Source organism: Culex pipiens, chromosome 2, assembly GCF_016801865.2.
Source record: "Culex pipiens pallens isolate TS chromosome 2, TS_CPP_V2, whole genome shotgun sequence".
NCBI classification, from domain to species: domain Eukaryota; kingdom Metazoa; phylum Arthropoda; class Insecta; order Diptera; family Culicidae; genus Culex; species Culex pipiens.
The window spans coordinates 113,638,870-113,660,233 of NC_068938.1; the positions used below are offsets into that span (position 1 = coordinate 113,638,870).

At 37.5% G+C, this 21,364-nt stretch overlaps 1 protein-coding gene across 5 annotated transcripts; it reads right to left on the reverse strand.

Moving 5' to 3' along the window:
• Positions 1–1,370: 1,370 nt before the first annotated feature.
• Positions 1,371–19,812, reverse strand: LOC120414667 (choline/ethanolamine kinase-like). Of its 5 annotated transcripts, XM_039575942.2 has the most exons (9): positions 19,188–19,812; positions 17,935–17,964; positions 7,072–7,332; positions 5,998–6,150; positions 5,558–5,931; positions 5,285–5,467; positions 4,963–5,224; positions 4,245–4,421; positions 1,371–2,743 (listed from the first exon to the last, which is right to left on the reverse strand). In XM_039575942.2, the coding sequence occupies exons 1-9, from the start codon at positions 19,206–19,208 to the stop codon at positions 2,639–2,641; spliced, it is 1,566 nt and encodes a 521-aa protein (XP_039431876.1). In that variant the 5' UTR covers positions 19,209–19,812; the 3' UTR covers positions 1,371–2,638. The 5 variants fall into 5 exon arrangements, with proteins under 5 accessions (XP_039431876.1, XP_039431877.1, XP_039431878.1 ...); XM_039575943.2 differs by lacking the exon at positions 17,935–17,964 and having other exon boundaries at positions 19,188–19,811; XM_039575944.2 differs by lacking the exons at positions 17,935–17,964; positions 19,188–19,812 and adding an exon at positions 7,427–7,619.
• Between the last annotated feature and the right edge of the window lie 1,552 nt (positions 19,813–21,364).

A 21,364-nucleotide genomic window follows, 5' to 3' on the forward strand; every position in this document is an offset into this window, starting at 1 on the left:
GGATGTCTATGGCTCATTTTGAAGTGCTTTAAAAGACCTTTCTAATGCATCTAACAGAGTTGGAAATGTTGAAGTTTAACTGAAATGAGAGCAATTTGAAGATTTTTTTATGTCTTTTGGATCTCAAACTTCAATGCCAGTTTTATCCCACTTCCCTTTGTCGTAGAGGGCTCATATTTGGCATGAGTTCATCTCATGTATAGACAAACAAACGCTGAAAGTTTCATCCAAATCGGAGCGATACGACCTGTTACACATTGGTGAAAAACTCGCTCTTAAGTATTTAGCAGATTAATTTTAAATAGATACTTAACTAATTTTATTGACCTTTGAAAAGTTTTTTTGTGTCACGTGCATTAATTAAAAAAGGAGATTTTTTTCTTTAAAAAAAACAGAATTTCCTAGTGACAATACTCGGCGGCACTAACACAAAAGAACTAGCGCCTCGCGAGTGGGACACATGAGGATAAAATAATACATTCAACAAATGGTTAATTCTGAAAATAGCTCAATTTTGACTGTATTTGTTGGTTGATGGCTTTGTTACAGTTTTAAACTCATTCACATTCAAAGATTAAACGAAATTGTCAGTTTGAGCGAACATTTTTTTGCAATTTGCCATTTTACCCCAGTGCTCCTCATTTCTCGCGTCTCACGATTTATGAGCCTTTTTTGTTTTGCTGAGTTTTGTCGCCAAAAACCCCGACCCGAAGTCGAGGTCGATAGGTGTTCAGAAATCGTAATTGGAGTCGGTTGATTTTCAACAACATTGTATGGGAGTTGTTGTTGGAGTCGTAAGACTTTCTTCAAAAGCTGCCTGACTCTGCAACCTTGTTAATGCTCAAATCTTGTTTAAAGCACTTATGGAACATTGTTTGTATCTTTGGCAGGGGAAGGATTTTTACTACCTATTTACATAAATTTGCTACTACTACAGTACTACAACAAATTTAAATTTAACAAGGTGAATCGGGACTACAGTCTGAATATGGAAAATCTTTTCTAGAGATTTTAACTGCCTATGTTCGCATAAATATCCCATATGCAAAAACAGCAAGCTGGGAAAAACGTAAGGCAAGTTTTCTCACACATAAGGCATTAGTTTTTCGCGAAAAAACAGGATCTTCTCTAGATTTCTAGAACCGATTTGCTCCAGATGACTGTTTTATGACCTATTTTTGCTCGATTTCAGTTGAAAACGCATTTAAGAAGTTATAATTGAACATCAAAGGTGAGCTAGAATAAGGTTTCCCCTAATTTCATTGTCGGATTAAGAAATAAGAAAGCACAATGTGATATTACTACACAGTGCACTGCAACATCAAATTTTAAAATGGCTGTGATATTCAAACAAGATGAAGCTGCCAAAGTTTTTTTTCAATTTCAGATATTTATTAAGAGAAGGCTAAAAATAGGTTTAACTACTTTCACATTTATCGCACTTATTCCTACCTTTGCTTTGTTATCGAAACATGGAGCTGATTAGGCTTGCTCTTTTTCCTGTTTGTATTGTGGGTATACAACAACTAGAACCGAGTCTTACATTACTATCACATTTCTCACGAAATTGGTACGCACTCCAGAAAATTTCGAAGACGATGATTGTAATTTAGAATGCTTTCAAATTTCAGATTCACGTGAGCCGAAGTAATTCATTGCTGTTGGTTGCACTTGCGGTGGTGCGTACAATATCGTGTAAATTTAAAGTACAAGTACACATTGTGTTTCGTGCAACGCAAGCACAGTGGGATGTATTATATTTAGTTAAGTCGAAGTTTTGGCTTTCAATATTACTTTCATCACACTTGGTCCATTGCAAATACTTTTCCAAATTTGTTTTCATTGTTAGTTTTGAAATTATCAAAAACATAGAACAAATTGCATTGAAAATACTTGCATTGGGTTTTCTAGTCACTTTTTACCTTGTATCGTCATTTCTAAGAAAATTTCAATGATATGTTTATGATTTTTACAACTAGAGTAAGGGCCGATGTTGCTACGGGTATTAGAACGACAAACGGAGCTCAAATATCATCATTATGATAAGGTTAAATTTACTTTTCAATTCGTTCTTCTATCTAGCTACAATCAGTCGTGATCAATCTATACTCTTCGGCATCTAACGCCTACCTTTGCCACACGTAAATCTAAAGTGAATCTATCAACTGTTTTGAATTTATAACTAGAGAAAATAAGTGGAGTATATATTTGAAAAAGGTCACTTTTAAAATGGTGAACACTGGACAAAAAGAAAAAAAATATCTCTTAAAACATATATAAAATAACATCAATTTACATTGTTGAAACCCTCGACCTGCGTGCAAACTTAAGTCCTGCCTGTGAAACATACAAAGTACAGCTCTACTGTGTGGTTCTGTGAGCCTCTAATACTGGTACGATTCGTCATTAAATTTAATATCCATCTCGTGCCGCTAGACTCTCACTTTTTTTGTTGAGTGTAAGCACATTTTGCCGTCGGAACTTGGTTCTTATCACCGGTGGAACGGGCGAAGCACTTCACCCGCAGAGCACCATCCGCTGTAACGGTGGACCCGGCGAATGCTTGGGTTTTGTTTTTCACTAGTTGAAGATTTATGTCGAGTGTGTTTGTACCGATGATCAGAAGGTGCCCGAGCCTTTACTTCTCGCTGTCCTTGGTGGGTGAATTTCCCGAGTTGTTGATCAACTCCGAGTACTGCTTCTTAGCTTTTACGTACTCGTTCAGTCGGCAAACTGCATATTCCTGCAAGAAAATGGAAAATGGATTGAATTACAATTACAATGCTAATACAAAGCATGTTTGAGTTTGAGTTATGAATCATCCGAGCAATTCCAGCTTAAAACTGGAATTTTTTAGGTACTTTTTTCTCGACCCTCTCCGAATTCAATGAAACTTTGTAGACATGTTATCCTACGCTTATGTAGGCCATTTTTGTGTATGTGGAGCCAGTTTCACTCGATAATGACATTTAAGAAGGGCGCAGGTGTTTTAAATATTTTTGTAATTCGGAATTTAAATATTTCTGTATCTCGAAGCCGTTGCATCGTATCAAAAAGTGGTCAAAGACAAACTTGTAGGAAATTTGACGGGCTTTCCAAAAAAAAAAACACTGAAAGAAAAAAAACATGCCACTTTTATGAGATTTTATGATTTTTTAGTTTAAAAGTAAAATTTGAAGGTGAGCCCACGATTTTTTACTCATTCAATTTTTTTGTGAAAACAGCCTAAGATTTTACAAAAAGACTCACGAAAAATGCAGGATGGAGCAACTCACCTAAAAAAATACATAAATCATTTACTGAAACTGTTTTGTTTTAAGTGCTCTAAACGTCAAAATTTTGAAAAACCGAATACGGGAATCAATTCTCCAGACAATTTCACATAAAAGTCTCCATATTGACCACTGCCCTAAGTCCAATCCTTGTGAAGTTACAGATGTGATTTTTTGATGGTTTTTGACAATTTATATGTGACAGACTTGATTTTTCAGTCTCGTAAATATTTTTACCGGAAAGCTCGTCCAATTTCCCATAAGATTGTCTTTGACCATACATTATATATTGCAATATCAAAGTTTTTTAATTGGCTTGTTTTTTGAGTATTTTTTCTGTTACAGTCCAGACTCGATTATACGAAGGCATAGAAAAACTTCACTTCGGATAATCGAATCACGAAATCATTTTTGATTGTTGAGCTAGAATTTTTAAATCCAAGATGGCGGTCAAAATGGCAGTTACGAAATACTGAAAAATGCATTTGGTCATTTTTTGGCAATCAATCATTAAAATTTCACTAAAATGGGGTTGCAAAACTCGAAGTTGATGTTAAAAATAAATAAATAAAAAAATGCCAAACAAAAATTGTTTTGTTTGTGTTTCGTTTATCCGAAGTCTCATACAAACCTTCGGATAATCGAACTTCAGATAATCGAAACTTCGGATAATCGTGGCTTCGGATAATCGAGCATGGACTGTATTGAGATCGGTTCCTGTTATTTTAACAATTTATTATTAACTTCTTATATTTCAAATCTTTGAAAGTTAGTCAATTAGGTGACAATGATGCCATCGAAGAACGCTGCTAGAATAGCCTTCTAGTCATATTGTTCAAACGCAATCTATGGTTAACAGTAAGAATGAAGAAAACATCTTCCAATAATTTTCAAAGTTAGTCGACGTGCCACCCGAGCATCGATGCTATGAAGTTGGGTTGCTTTGAAAATAAAAAGGATAAAAACACTCACCAGGTATCCAAACTCAATCTCCTGGTACATGTTCACGATGGCCCAGAAGCTCCAGAACAGATGCGATGCCAAAGTGAAGCACTGCACTTCTCGTCGAACTTCCGCAATGTCCTCGGCGCTCGGGGCCGCTTCCCCACAGCAGCTGGATTTCTCTAAATAAACTGCAATGAACTTGTCCTTAAGAGAAATTTTTGGTTAAATAAAAGAAAAGGATAACGATTAGTAACATTCGAGATGCAAACAGCTGTACATGAAACGTAACGAATCAGCTTCGCTAAAAAAAGAGAACAAAAAACAATTACTTGTGCACTCAGGAGTAGCCTTATTCGGTACCAAATGAACACAGAATAAATGAAAAGCAGTAGTGACCTATCATCGGGTGTTGGGAACCACAACCCAACTAATCTTCTTTTTTTGCTCAGCACTAGCAGCCAACTCAGAACCGCTTTCGGGTCACATCAACCACATTTTTAATCCGACGGAGGACCAGTTCCGATCCTCGGATGGTCCAATTGGGCCACGATTTCTGATTGGTTTGGGTGACTCTAAGTTATCTGCATTGTAAAAGGGCATCATAGTGAAGATCAACGGCATTTCAATGGCGTAAGGGATAATGAAGTGTCGACGTTAAGCTCTCGTAAAAGAACAAATTTTCCAGCGGTGAAAAATATGCAAACGACTGTTTGTTCTTTTACCTTACCGAACTTGGTACACTTACCTGTTGCTCTGCGGTGGGAAACTGCTCCGGCTTGTGGTAGTAGAAAGGCCCATCTGGTTTGGTGTAATCGAACGTCCACTCGAGAAAGTGATTTGCCAAATCGAATCCGCGATAGTTGTAGGCACAATATTCAAAATCTATAATCATAAGTTGCGGTTCGCCATCACAGGGTTGGTCCGAGAGAGCTTGGGAATTTCCACTGAGCACCGAGTCTCTCGTGTTGTCCAGCTCACTTTCAATGTTTTCACACATGGATCGCTTCCTGCAAACAGGGACAAGAATAAGGAAGTGTTCTCTAGTGCACAAATTGCTCAAACTTTACCTAGAATTTTTGTTGCAGTCTTCGTGATGAACTACCACTTCACCGCCAACGGATGCACGATCGACACCGTTGGATTTAAGACTAGCCACACTGCCACTGTTGCTGCTGCTAGTGGAATTGGAAATTAAAATTGAGCTAAAGTGTGAGCCTAACTGCGTGGATTCATCGAATTGATCCAGGGTGCTGAAAATTTTGAGGTGGCTTGTTAATGCGCGTGTGCGTGCTATTAGCGATAAGGCGAGCTTGAGCAAGCAAGGGAAGCCCACCACTTACCAAAAACCTTCCACGACACTCGCCGGAGAACAGTCTTCCCGCAACAGGATGTTACCCTCCTGCAGGTCATTGTGCGAGAAAACGATCGGGTGGTCCTCCCTCTCGATGACCGACTTGAGCCACTCGACTTCCGCTCGAAAATCTAGCCTCGTGATAATTTCCTGCCCAGCAATCGCCTTATTGTCGTTTGCTTGATCCTTTTCCAAAGTCTTCAGCGTGCTCTCCATGCTGTTCAGCCAGCGGTTCATCGTGCTCCACAGCCAATCGGGCTCCTTGGAAACCGGAATGTCCAAACTGTGAATCGCGGCCATTTTTTCCGCAACCTTCAATGAAATTTTCGAATCACCCAACTCGGCTGTTTTCAACGCACGTGCCTGCAAAAAATGATCAAATGGTTAGCTTAGTTAGTTTACGATATCGCGCAAATATCTTGCTCATACCGGAATGTACTGCTCGATTCTGCCACCTGGGAAGATGCCGTGCAGTTTTGGACCTAGTTTTCGTTCGCTCAAAAGTGTGAATACAACCGACTCGGTAAGCATGGTTTCCAGTGCGTGCTCGCCATGAGTTTGACCATAGATGCGGAGCATAACCTGGAAAGAAAAAATATTGTTTGACTATTTTCACGTTTTCGCAAAAAGTGCATATTTTTAGAAAATTGTCCTCGTGAAATGCTCTTTTTTATTTATTACATATGTTTTCCTCCACTAGATACCCATTGATAATTATAATTAAGACATCACTGCTGCGCATTTTTCTCTTTTCATTCTGAGTTTTTTTTAATATTCAACAAAACTGATGAATTCTTTATTTACATGACTTCCCAGTCACGAAATATTCCAGCAGAACTGGTTCTGCCAGAATTTTGCTAGAACGGTAGAACATTTCTGCTAGAATGCTGTTAAATAATCCAGCTCTGTAAGAACTCTGCTAGAATCCTTCTAGAACGTCGTGACTGGGTGAAGTCAATAATTGCACTTGAAATTGAAACTTGAACTAAAGTTAGTAATCCGATTAATTGATTGATTACTCTCTGTGATAAAACTCTATTTCTAAGCCAAATCACAATAAAGGACAAAATTTCTATAAGGAAAATAAAACTGAAGTACATTTACATTCAATTTGATTTAAGTTTGAAATTAAATTAAAGAATAATGTTGTGAAATAAAAAAAATACTGTAATGGATGAATCGGACGAGCAGCATTGCTTTTAAAAACAATATTTTTATCCACTAAATTATGCAAGTTATAGGAATATTAATATTTTCAAGCTGTATAAAGAAAATAAGAAACAATGTTAAATTTACTAAAAATAATAAAATACCTTCCTCCAGTCTGTTAACGAAATGTTAATTCAATTATGTTAAGTTCAAAGTACAACTAAATGTGAAAAGGAAAAACATAAATTTTTAATCGATACATTGAAACCCGCAGTCAGAGTACGTTTTTCGTATCCAAAACATAAAACCTAGAAGCAAACCAACCACTGAACCCCTTTTCCGGCCACAACTTACCTCCTTCGGCTCTAGCATGCTCGAGTAGCTGTCCTTGCGGGCCCGCTTGGAGCTGCTGCTGCCGCTAGAATAATTGGACCGGGGCGTGTCACTTCGCTGCTGATGGTCCTCGGGCAGGCTGACGTAATAAAGAAAGTTCGACAGGCCGCCGCTGATTCGCCTCAGCTGCAGGTCCTCGGCCGGAATGGTCTTCCACGCACCGGTCAGGTAGTCCCGGCAAATCCGCGCCGCAATGTCACGCATATCGGTTTCTGATCGGGCCTTGAAATTGAGAAGAGAAAAAAGTTGGTTTGAAAATTTTACAACAACAACAACAGCAGTCCTGCCATTTTCCCTAGGAATGCAGCAAACATACCCGTATTGAACAGGTGCCAACGTTTCGTTATTGTGGGAAACACAATCTAGGCCTGGGGTTTGTAGTTTGCGTGTGGATAATGTATTAATAGAGACTATTTGAACAAGCAAACCAGCTGAGTATGATTGCACTACTTGATTTTGCAGATGTGAATTTTAATACCGATACGGCCCGAGAAGCGACCTTTTCTATACAGAAACCTACCCAGGAGTAAAAATCAATACGCAACCAACACTGTCGCAAAATTTACTGAAAGGTATTGCACTCGGAAAAAAATACAAAAAAAAACATTTTAATTTACTAATGATGAATTGCACATTGTTTAGCAAAATAACTCATGTTTTGCACACAGAAAAAAAAAATCATGGTAATATTACATCTGGGAAGGGGTACATCTTTTATGTCAGAAAAAGGTGTAATTTTACCTCTGGAAATGTGTAATTTTACCACTTTTCTGGTGTAATGCCACTTTTTCAGTCTAAATTGATGTAAAATTACATTATAAAAGAGCTTAGTTTTCAAAAGCTCCTATCCACATATATAACTCATGGTCCATTGGTTGTTTTAAAAATACATCTAGAAAAAAGCATTTTATGTAGCAAATTGCCAAATGATGTTTTTTTTGCAGCAAGAGTCGTGCATCTCCAAAAAGGCTCTGTCTCAAATGAGTGCTATAATGAACTTTTCAGCGCTGTTATTTGTTAGTTGGCCATTTCGTCACTTGTTAATGACAGGAAATAGTAGTTTATGCAACAAGTTGCAAAAAGATGATTTTTTCAGCACGAGTCGTACATTTATCCAACGAGGTTCACCGAGTTGGATAAATACGAAGGGTGCTGAAAAAATCAAGTTTTGCAACGAGTTCCATACAACATTTTTTGCAATTCCAAAAAACACACACTGAGTGAAATTTTATGTCAAATTTTCATGTATTTTGTCAATAAATCGTTTAAATCAAAAAAAAATTTGAAAAGTGTTACTTTTCGAAACAAGTGCTGAAAAGTTCAACTTTTCAGCACCCATTTTAGTGCTGAAAAGTAGAAATTTTCAGCATTTATTTTGAAAAGTGTTGCTATTCGATTCTGTTATTTTTGATACAGAAAAGTAGGCTATTTCGTCGATCAAGAATGGCAGGAAAAGTAAGTAGTTTCACGACGGAATTGCAAAAAAGTATGTTTTTTTGTTGCAAAACGGAATTGCAAAATAGTAGTTTATGCTATTGCAAATAGTAGTTTAACAAGTTGCAAAAAGAAGATTTTTTCAGCACGAGTCGAACATTTATCCAACGAAGTTCACCGAGTTGGATAAATACGACGAGTGTTGAAAAAATCAAGTTTTGCAAAGAGTTCCATACAACATTTTTTGTAATTCCGAAAAATACCCTTTGAGTGGAATTATGAGTCAAAATATTGAAAAATGTTACTTTTCGATACTAGTGTTGAAAAGTTCAACTTTTCAGCACCCATTATAGTGCTGGAAAGTAGAACTCTTCAGTATTTATTTTGAAAAGTGTTAATATTTGATTTCGTTATTTTTGGTACAGAACAATAGGCTTTTTCATCATTCAAGAATGGCAGGAAAAGTGAGTAGTTTCACGACAGAATTGCAAAAAACTATTTATCAAAAAAAATTCAAAAAAGAAATTAAAATCAAATTGTTCGCTCTACAGCATTGCATTGGCGTTCTCGATTGCGACACTAGGTGTCCGAAGGCTTGATTGTTGAGGCAATTGCAAACCGCTTTTTACACCTAAGCTTCCATCCACCCCGGGATTCGAACTGAAGACCTTTGGATTGAGAGTAAAACTGCCTATCAGCGACTCAACCGAGGTAGGACAACGGGAGACGATTCCTACACCTGGAACTAACGACCTAACCTCTAGGTTAGACCGGGGCAACGTTTACTTCCCCGTCCGATGGAAGGCGTGATCAGAAAAATCTCGTCTCGAAAAATGCCACCGGGACCGTCTGGGATCGAACCCAGTTCAACTGAGGAAAGAGACAACCACGCTTACCACTATACTACCGGTCCCGGATCGATCAGCTTTTCATCGATTGATTGGTTTTTTTAATAAGGGTTAAATATTATTGTGACCTTTAAATTTAAAACTACTTCTTTAAAAAGAGTAGTGCGACCAGAAAAAAAAATTAACCTGGTTTGAGGTCTATTTTTTCAATTAACATCGTCCTATTTAAGTTTTACATATAATTCATGCTATATTTGATTTCACGTTCATTAGAAGTCTGTTCAAAACTTTAAAATACATTCCGTACTCGTTTATCTGAAATATGGATTTGATTATAAAAAGGTCTCCAAAAGAACTGCGGATAATCTAAATATGAAAAAAACCTCATTTTTCCGTGATTCAATTATTCGAAGTTTCTAAGAAACCTTCGGATAATCGAATGTCGAAAAATCCAAACTTTGGATAAACGAGGCTGAACTCTAGTTGAGTAGCTATTTAATAAACTTAGCTATAAAGTCAAGCTGTCGGCCACCATTGCTAGTTCCAACCACTAGTGTCTTCCTTTTATCTACAAGGACTTCGCCGCCCTGGGCTCCCAAGTGTATGAAAGTATGACACGTATGATACCCATATTTACACAAATAAATTAAGAGCGCCCGCCGCGGGATTCAAACCGGCGACCTCTGGATTGTTAGTTCAGTCCGCGGTCCGATTGATCCACACGGGTGGGACAGCTATTTAATTGCCATATAAATATTTTTCGGGTCGTGTTTTAGCTAAACGACTTAAAAAAAAGATAACTAAAATTTTCTAATTACGATTCAATTATTTATCACAAGTTAAATTTTCGCGCGGTCTTCGGGTTTTTAAGGTCCTATAAACATATGAAACACAGTAGCTTATAGGACCTTTAAAAAATGCTTGATATAGAGTAGCATTCTTCCATCAACGGTTTGATGCATTCAACAGAATATAAATTAAGGTTTGTTATAAGTTTATAACTGAGCAGACAATGTTAATTAAAAACTAAGAAAAAAATGGGTTAGAGAAAGATTGATTTTTTTCTTTGTTCAAAATTTCTAAAAGGCAGAAAAAATGAAATGACTGTAAATTATGTAATTACATTTTTTCCCTGCTCAATAAATAAAAGTAAAATGCCTTAAATTAGTGACACACTACCCCGCAATAACTCCAACCGAACTAGTGGAAAATTCCACAAGCCTGATGGGTGAACGGGCGTTCGTTCGTATACTTTAGTGCAGTGCCGAAAGCAGTCTTCGGACAGCGGCCTCCAACCTCGAACACGATGATGAAACACTAGAAGAGATACGCATGCGTGCCATGTGGCTGCAGCACGACGCAAAGTGTATACGATACAATACCAATCCCTGTAGTCACCCACCAAAACAACAACAACAATTACGGGTGATGGTCTTGGTGTTTGCAATTTGTGCCTAAAGATACGCAAAAAAACAGATATAAGCTGACTGTAACGGCCTGGGCCATATGGCAAAATTACCCAGACGTAAACAACTACACGTGGCCCATCTCGTCATCGTCGTCGTTATCAGCACGACAGTTGGTAATAAAATGTTTCACGGGATCGGATGTTTGCTAGGGGAACAGCATCTAATTCCAGCGTGCCTCTAATGTTGCCACATCAGCGCTTTGACATTCAATTACAGCCCATTAAAAGTGGGTGGGTCTCGTGGCGCAGGGGTAGCGGCTTCGGCTGCCGATCCCGATGATGCTATGAGACGCGGGTTCGATTCCCGACTTATCCACTGAGCTTCTATCGGATGGTGAAGTAAAACGTCGGTCCCGGTTTCTCCTGTCTCGTCAGAGGCGCTGGAGCAGAAATCCCACGTTAGAGGAAGGCCATGCCCCGGGGGGCGTAGTGCCAATAGTTTCCATTAAAAGTGTTTTCAACTGAAATTTAGTTATGAATAGCTCAATAAGAAGTGAGCAAGTAAGTTTCTATCAAATGTTTTTTCTTAATTAGTTGTTTCTATAATGAAAATGAACAAATTGGACGGAATTAGGAGCGAGTGCTTAACCTGCCAAACATACGAGAATTTCCCCTACAACTTTTTTTTTTTGCTGTGAGAATTCTAACAAAATTGTACACAATGTTAAGGCACCAATACTAGATACTAGTAGAGATATTATTTTAGCAGACATCTAGTGATTTAACTGCACGAGGTGCCAACAAATTGTAAAAAAATATTGCATCGAACACAATGATGGCAAATAAATAGACAGCATGTGTTTGCGACGGTCTGATTAGATTGCTTTTAGCTAAATCGACTGGACTTTAACTTAGACTTTGATATTTGAAACAAGCAACCTGAGACCAAAAACATTGCTTGAATTATAGTGTTGATTATTCTATTCATAGTTAAGGTTAAATGGATTTAAATCTTACATAAAAATTGTACTCATTTTATTTCTTCTAATATGTGTATAGTTTATCAGGTATGGCTTATTTATTTTTATCATTTTATTTATGTGCTATTAATCAAAATATTTGAAAACTTATCATAATTCATTAAAATTCTCAAAGAATATTGTGTGGCCGCAAACTGCCTCCAGGAAATCACCCACCACGTGGGAGTGATCACGGACCGCGACGTGCTTCTCGCTTGTCCGCTTGCTGAGATGCGACTGCCCGACTGGCAGCCGCACGCTGTCATCGAGCAGTTCCCTGTTGTCACTGCGAGAGTGCAATAGGCACTCTCTACATAGACTGGCACGCTCTCATGCGTGTGCCCCACACATCTCCCTTCCTCTCTAAAATAAAATAATTTGATGTAATGTTGAATTGTACATATTACATCTATAAAAATGTTTCGGATAAAAAGGTTCCTTTGTTGTGTTCCGCAATGGCGAATACCAATTTAACACTTAGGAGTTTTTTTGTGTTCGCCGCGGAATCTGACTAACACTGGATTATTAGTCCAGTGCGCGGTCTGATTGATCCATACAGGCTGACAATATTTCTACCATCACGCTTCGCATTTTCTCTTATCACTCGTCCGCCTAAATACATTTTTGATCAACGCTTGTTAAAATAAATTTCCTTCGCTAAGTTTTCCGAAGACTTCAAATTTCGCAAAAACTTATTCTTTCATCATTTTCCCCTTTTCACTTTTCACAAAAGGTCATCATTCTAACATTTTCTAATTCTCTTTATGGCCGTCGTTTAAGATTCCTTCTTAAATCGGACAAATTTTTTATAATTTACCTGTTCCGTTTCCTGAGTGATTAAATGATTTAAACATTCTCTCTAACATAAGATCTTGTTTCGCATAACTAATCTGTTCCCTCTCTTCTTTTGAGTGGGATGCCTGAACACACTTTTGTCTTTTTCTTTCCCAATGGTTCATCAGACTTCTCTTTTTATCTTTACCGTGTGGTTCACATAATTCCACACTTCTCTTTTTTCTTCAAATAGCCCGGCTTCTCTCCTTTCCCTTTGACGAGCGGTTCACCTCTCTATTTTAATCTATCTATCCCTCTATCCTTCTAAATATCTATATTTATCTTTCCCTCTTTATCTAACTACCAAACTCTTTCATAAGCTAGCTCTCTCCTTATCTAACCTTCTCTCTATACAATTCCCTTTATATATCCCTATCTATCTTTCTATACCTATCTACTAAACTCTTTCATTCTCTAACTCTGTCCTTATCTAACCTTCTCTCTGTCTAATTTTCTCAACCTCCCCTGTCTCTAACACCCGGCACCCAGTTATTGTAAACGATAAACCTAAACTAGTCACGGTAACCTTCGATTGATCTTTCTCAAATCTTAAATTATTTAAACCCACATTAAGGTATTTCCTAGACCCGAAATATTTTAGCAGAGCTGGTTTTGCTAGAATGCTGTAAGAATATCCAGCTCTGTGAGAACTCTGCTAGAATTTTGCTAGAACGTGACTGAGTTTGCATGCTTCATTTTCTGCGAAAACCAGACTCTACATAACCAAAATGTACAACATAATGAAAACACAAGTCTAAGAAAACAACTAAGTCATTTGTTACGTTCCTGGCGCACTCTGAGCGATTTAAGCCACTCAGTTGTTCGAAGCACATGTTTGAACATACTCACAATCCTCATCCAACGATCAGCGACTCTTTTTTATTCCCTTTTCCGATCGGTCCCTACGAATGCACTCTTCCTTCTCCGTTTAAGAGTGGGCTTCTAAAATACACCTTTCTTTTAACTCTACAGAGTGGTCTGATCTACCGCACTCTTCTTGTTTATTTTTAGTAGTAAGCGCTAACTTTTCTTTTTCCCTTTACTTAAGACGATCGATTTTTTTGTTAGAAATTATGACTTTGCCTAGCGGTCCTCAGAAACACGCTGTGGTGGTGCGGTCTCAAACTCTTCCACACCTTTGAGTAGACCATCAAACTACACTCTTTCTCATTCGAGCGGTTTGGTGGCGCGGTCTCAAGCTCACACACACACCTTGAGTGGTCCATCAGACTTCACCCTTTCTCGTCCGAGCGGTCCTCAAAACCTCGCTCTGGCGGTGCGGTCTCAAACTCACACACACACACCTTGAGTGGTCCAACAGACTTCACTTTTCCACTTCCGAGCGTTTCCAAAAACTCGCTCTGGTGGTGCGGTCTCAAACTCACACACACACCTTGAGTGGTCCATCAGACTTCACTCTTTCTCTTCCGAGCTGTTCTCAAAAACTCGCTCTGGTGGTGCGGTCTCAAACTCACACACACACCTTGAGTGGTCCATCAGACTTCACTCTTCCTCTTCCGAGCTGTTCTCAAAAAAAAAACTCGCTCTGGTGGTGCGGTCTCAAACTCACACACACACCATGAGTGGTCCATCAGACTTCACTCTTTCTCTTCCGAGCTGTTCACAAAAACTCGCTCTGGTGGTGCGGTCTCGAACTCACACACACACCTTGAGTGGTCCATCAGACTTCACTCTTTCTCTTCCGAGCTGTTCTCAAAAACTCGCTCTGGTGGTGCGGTCTCAAACTCACACACACACCTTGAGTGGTCCATCAGACTTCACTCTTCCTCTTCCGAGCTGTTCTCAAAAAAAAACTCGCTCTGGTGGTGCGGTCTCAAACTCACACACACACCTTGAGTGGTCCATCAGACTTCACTCTTTCTCTTCCGAGCTGTTCTCAAAAACTCGCTCTGGTGGTGCGGTCTCAAACTCACACACACACACCTTGAGTGGTCCATCAGACTTCACTCTTTCTCTTCCGAGCTGTTCTCAAAACTCGCTCTGGTGGTGCGGTCTCAAACTCACACACACACCTTGAGTGGTCCATCAGACTTCACTCTTCCTTTCCGAAATTCGGTCTCCTGACCTCGCACCCATACATACCACAAACTTTTCCATGCGACAAATCTTCTCCGAAGGTGTTCTTTACAAACACTGTGTCATTTCTCAACGACTACTATTTTCTCATCACTAACGCACAACACCAACCGCAATAAGTACGGCACTTACCCAAACAAACAAAAATGCCGGTACAGAAACGCAGTGTGGGTGATTTCCTGGATGATTTCAAAGTGAAAACTGCAGGATTTGCTATAAAAAAGTAAGCAAAATATCTGCCACGGTTGCCAAAATGTGTGGCCGCAAACTGCCTCCAGGAAATCACCCACCACGTGGGAGTGATCACGGACCGCGACGTGCTTCTCGCTTGTCCGCTTGCTGAGATGCGACTGCCCGACTGGCAGCCGCACGCTGTCATCGAGCAGTTCCCTGTTGTCACTGCGAGAGTGCAATAGGCACTCTCTACATAGACTGGCACGCTCTCATGCGTGTGCCCCACACAAATATTTAGAACACTATTCGTTTCAAACAATTGAATTGTTCACATCAACGAAAAAAAGTAGCTATACCGTGAGGATGCGCTGTTCCGCTCATGCATCATCATCCGAATCATTCAAGTGCATGTCAATAGCTTTTATAGTGTTTTGACTCATAGAACATGTAACTCTGTTTAATCAATATTGTATGGAAGGGTTGCTTCAAAAACACTTTTTTATGAATCCGAATCTGAAATCTGAAACTTTGCTGTTAGCAAAAATATATAAATCACCTTTTTGATGTGAAATTGCATTTTTTTAAAAGTCCTTACCGATTTTTGGTTTTGTTTTTCTGTTGATTGCAATAAGATTAAAAAAAAAATCTTAAAATTTTGGTAATTCAGTCAACAACTCCCCGTCTCACTCTCTATAGATCAATTTAAAAATAAGTATGAATAAGGCTACCAACTGTACGGATTTTTTCCTTACCATACGGATTTTCGACCCCCTTCGCGGATTTTTAACAGGCCGGAATTTTTGTAGGGAATTTCACGCATAATACGGATTTGTATGGAATTTTAACAATTTTTGAACATTGAATTGCTTTTTTGATTTGGTCAAAGCATTTGTAAATTAGACATTTTAATTTAACTGTGAGTTTGATTTAAAAAGGGAGAGTTTTCCGAATTTCAATTTTAATTCGGTTTTATTGGTGAATAATCAAGATACAACCAGTTCTTTTGCAATACATAACAGAGTTTTGGAGTTCCTTTCAGCTGTGTGTTGCATCATAATCCATTTTGGAACAATTATTTCTATAACTAAAGCACTAACAAGAGCAAGAAAAATAAAAAAAAACTTGCTAAAATTGCAAAGAGTTTTCCTGGTTTTTCTCAATTCAAACTTGATTATTTATTTTATTTTTTTCTTTCATATATTAATAGGATCTTTAAAAAAACTCTAGACTCTTTTAGACATTCCTTACCAAATAAATTTATCCATAAAAAATCCAAAGGCTTTCCAAAACTTGTGAAAACCTTAGAACATTTGAATTAACAAATCTATAGTTTTTTTAAAGGTCCTATAAATTGTTGTCTTTCACATGTTATAGGACCTTTCCAATAAAAAAATTCTGGAAAAGTGTTCGTAAAATTTTAAACGTTTTACAAAAAAAAAGTTGAAGACAATAATGATTTGATTCAAATCACGGTTTATTTTATGAATACTTTTAAACGTGCAAGTTATAAGCAGTTAGCTGTAAAAACGTTTAATATTTGTAGTTCTCGAATTTATTTGATTTAATTTATCTAAATAATTCCTTGACAGTTTTTGTTATACAGTAGTTGTTCGCTAACTGGGCTTTGTTTAACTGAGCTGTTTTTAACTGGGCGCTCGATAACTGGGCCGTAGCTCAGTTAAAAAGCAGACAAACGTCAAAAAACCAAAATGACCGAGGGGTTAATGGATGTAAAAATCATATTCAATAAATAAAAAAACTTTTTTCAAACTTTTGTTTAATTTCAAGTTACAATTAAAGAAAAATTAAAAATTAAGCATTGTAAATAAATTTGAGTAACTTTTATTTTTATATTTCATCTGGAAAATATTATGCATCGGAGGTCACCTCGTTATTTTTTGTTCAGCTCAGTTAACGAGCAACATTCGGTGACTGGACTACGATCTCAGCCCAGTTACAGATAAACCTCTTTTTACGTGGTGGCGTTACGCTTTTTGTTTCGTAGATTTCTCTAAAACCATACAATATTTTTGCAAGCTTCAAAAAGCGTTTTGTAGATCTGAACAAAACCAAAAAAATGTTGCGTCGTTCCAGAGAAATCGACAAATTATAAAAACGTAACGCACCGCGTAAAAAGAGGTTTCACTGTACCGAACAACTACTGTACCATGGTGTCTTATCGGCAAAGTGTACGGATTTTTGCTCAGCAAGAGTTGGTAGCCTTAAGTATGAAGTTTCAAAATGCCCTCAACCCTCCACAACCTGACCCCGCCTCTAGACGGGCTTCGTTTTGAAAAATCGCCTAAAATCAATTTTTCAACCAATTTTTGATCGTTATAAAGCATTGGAAAGAAAAATTATTTTAAAATTTTATAAAATGTTAGGGTTGGAAGTTTGACTTGTTTTATGTGACTTTGCCAATGTTTTAAATATTTTTTTCTGGAGTTAACTTTAACTGTGTTATTTAGGTACTAATAATTCCAATATTTTAAGTAAAAGGAAGAATGCAGTAATTTTTGTAGTGTCCCAGACTATACCTGTAAGTATTTTTTACAATTTAAATGATAATGGTGCCACTCCAAAGCAGAAAACGTGAAAAACAAGCAAAAAATTTAAAAAAGTGAGTGCAAGAAAAGGAAAAAATAGATAGGCAAATGTAATGTTAGAAGGTGGTAGAAAAGGCCAAATACTACCAAAAACAAACATAAACTAAACTAGATAAATGAAATTAAAATACTAAAAATAAAACAAGAAAACATATAACAATTGCTTAAAATGAAAGAAATCGAAAAAAAATTGGGCTGTAGAGGTATGTAAACGGTTCAATGTTCAATTTGAGCAGCCAAAAATATTATAACAAGCAATCTATAACAAATTAACAAGAAAATATAAAATAAAATCACGAAAAATGAAAAAAAGAAACAGCGAAAGTTGCAGAATAGGTCAAATACTATCAACAGAAATTAAAAATAGAAAATCATATTTGAAAAACCACTCGAAATGAACGTACCTTACTCAATAACTCTGTTGTTATAGAACCCTAAAGAGTGAAATACAGTTAAATTTATCAGTTTGATTATAAACTCAGTCAACCTACTTATAAATTACACAAACCTTATTTGGTCTACTGAATAATTTTGAAAAGTTATCGCGATCGTCATTCCTATCAACTTTAAATAACAATCGTAGCGATATCAAAAGAATGCGAAAATAGCTGTTTACAAAACAAAACCACATTTCTGCTGATCTCCACAAATGCTTTCACAAATAGGCGGTCGGCCGCAGTAATGACTAAAACTAATGCGTCGTTGTATTCCGATCTGCCGACTAAGCTTTGAGCTTTGCGGTGATTTCTCAACTTCTAGCGCTTGGCAAAGTGTGGCGTTTGCAACTTTAACGAGCCAAACGTGCCAGGATCGGACGATTGACTTTCGAGAAAAGTGTCTCATTAGCACGTCGAAAAATCTTCATAACTCGTTCAAACAACACCCCAGATGGGCCTGACCGGCACTACTGATAGCGCAACACATTGTATAGCAACAGTCGTCTGATTCACGCCCAGTTCTTATCTGCAAATCTGCAAATATACAGGAAGAATTCCAACGAGTTTGGCGCTGACACACAAGAAGGTCGATGTAACAGTTGTCAGCGAAGATGAACCTCTTGAAAAGTCAGATTTTTTTCATTATCCTACGAAAAGTTGAGATTTCGGCGTATCTTAAAGAGTCCTAACACATTAGGTGAAGGATCTTCTGACCAGCAAAAGACGTTTCGCTGTTTTTGACAATTGTTTAGCTATTCCATTAAAATCTATGTACTGATAACTCAGTCTGCAAAACATTAGACATAACACTTATTCCGAGTCAATTTATATGTAAAATGCCATGAGTAAAGTGAATAATTTCTATCAGATATAGTTATATGAATTCGTTAATAATTTTAAAATTCATATCTTAATTCGAATCTAAACATGTGAAATTTCTAATTTCAAGTCCATCACACAATATAAAAAAGGATTTCTTTAAAATGAGAGTTGTTTTCAAACATTCAGTAATCAGGTTTTCATCAAAGCAAAAACGCAATTGATGGAACCAACTGGAAGGCTGAAATCCTTGAACTGAACGCGCAGTGGAAGTGATCGTGGATACCTTGTGACAAAGAATTTTGCACTCTGATCGATACGGTTGTTCATATTTGCGATTTCAGTTTAATGCCCCATTAGGTAACTTCCTCTTAATAATTTTCATTAAACCTGGGTCTTACCTTTATAAACATCGAGTGCATGATTGATTTCCTCTCAGCGCGCTATCAGTACAAAGTATTTGCTTATCACCAATACAGTGCGATTATCAGGACAAACTTGACACTCACAAAATGATAACGCGATGAAACAATATTCCAACCTTTTTTCACTATCTCAGGGTGTCACCCGATTTGCGTACGTTATGTTCAAAAAAGATGTTTGAATTGAAGTCCTATTTATAGCCTCACGCTAGGAGCTAGTCTCACATCTAATTGTATGTTTTTTTTCTAAAATTTGTGCAAAAAAAATCACAGCTTCTTATGCGTTGTACAAATAACACGTAGTCCGATCGGTACCGTTTCCCCGACTTTTAATCTGATCTTCTGTGACGCGATTAGTTTGAACGCGTGTGAGTCGGATTTTCTTTTCCTCTCTCACTTTTGACTCTTTCACAAAGAATCCACCAAACGCAACTTGCAGAGAGAAATGTGCAGAAACGCCAGAATAAACAACCGGTTAAGCGTTCTTTTCCTCTGTTTTTCGGTATATGGATAATGGATAAAATGGGATACAAAAACCCCGACGGCAGCACTTTCAAGCAATGTGTTAATGCGATGACTGTCCCGAAGCAACTGGCTGAGTTGTAAAAACCATCCAACGGCGGTGTCTGCCGACTCGTCGTCGTCGTATGATTCAAGCGAAACCTCTTTCGATTTTCCCCCACGAGCAGCCCATGTGTTGGTGTTAAGGCTGACGCTGTGCACATGTGGACCTGAACAGTGAAACCGGAAAAAGTACGGTAAATCTGGAATAACTTCGATGAGGATTTCCAAAAATAAGGGGAAAGCATTAGTTCTCATTTTATTTTTATTTTTTATAAAGGCAACTCCATCAATCGATGAGTTCTTTTTCGTCCTGACTAAAATCTTAGTTGAGTATGCTTAAACATTGCTAAGTCTGCCAAAAGTTTAATAGAGCCAAGAATAGAGCTATTTTTTTATTTTGAATCAAACTATCTTCAACTCAATCCAACGAAACGAACGAATTATTATGCAGCCTAAACATTAAAGAAGGTTTGTTTGAAATATATATTTCGAAAAAACTCGTTTTGATTGAAACGTCTCCAACATAGAATTTACTTCTCAATGTTAACACATATTTGGAAATATAATTGATTGTCTCACAAAAAATATACATAACTTGAAAAATAGTGTATCTGTGATTTCTCCAGAATATGAATCGTGAGGAAAAGAAAACTGTTTACAAACCACTAACAAATAAACGCAACTTTTTTGACAGTTCAATTTTTAATCTCCCTGACGTGAACAAATAGGTTGCAATTTGAGTTTTTTTAACCATTCTTTGCGTAACGGGACAACTAAAGGCGCTGGTTGAAGAAAAAAAACTTCTCTCCCATTCAACAAAGCCTTACAGATCTTATTTGTTAAAAATAGAGAGGCGATAGAGTTAAAAAAGAGGATGTCACACACCAAAAAATCATGAATTTTACATCAAACGTAATCATGAATTTATCGCAAATTGAAGTTATGTAATCAGAAAAGAGATGTAAAATTATGATTGTTTCGACGTAGCTTACCAAAATTATCGTGTATATGTTGAAACGTAGCTTCACATTAATGACTACGTAAAATTCAATTATTTGTAACTCAATTTTCGGTCATTTACAATGCACATAGCTGGAGCGTGTTATTTGATGTAATTTTGTGTTACATTTAACCGAACTTCGCGTGGATTCGTTTGACAGTGTAGAAGCAAATCAGAAACGTCAGCCATGTTTAAAGCTGTGCAAAATTGTTGCCGTGGCAGTTTTTCTTTACTTTTAATCGTTAAGTAGCAGGTCTCAAATCAACTAAACTGTAAGGAAAATACGACAAAAACTTCTGTAAACGTAAGTTTCATCTGTTTGCCAATGAATCTAAAGTCAAATCAACACAGTTTATGTTGTTTCTTTTCATTTTAGTATGGTGAAAAAATCTTGGTGGATTCCGGCATGGTACTTGTCCGAATAAAGCTGTGTTGGCTTAGGAACGGTTACCAGCACTGCACTGCAACCACTATCCGGTCCAAGCTTCAGCGGTCAAAATGTATCTGGATTCCGGAAAAGGTTTCCCGGCAAGTCTACGTGCCGTCAGTAGTTGGCAAAATCCCGCTGGAAGTGACTCGGATGAGGAGCGGA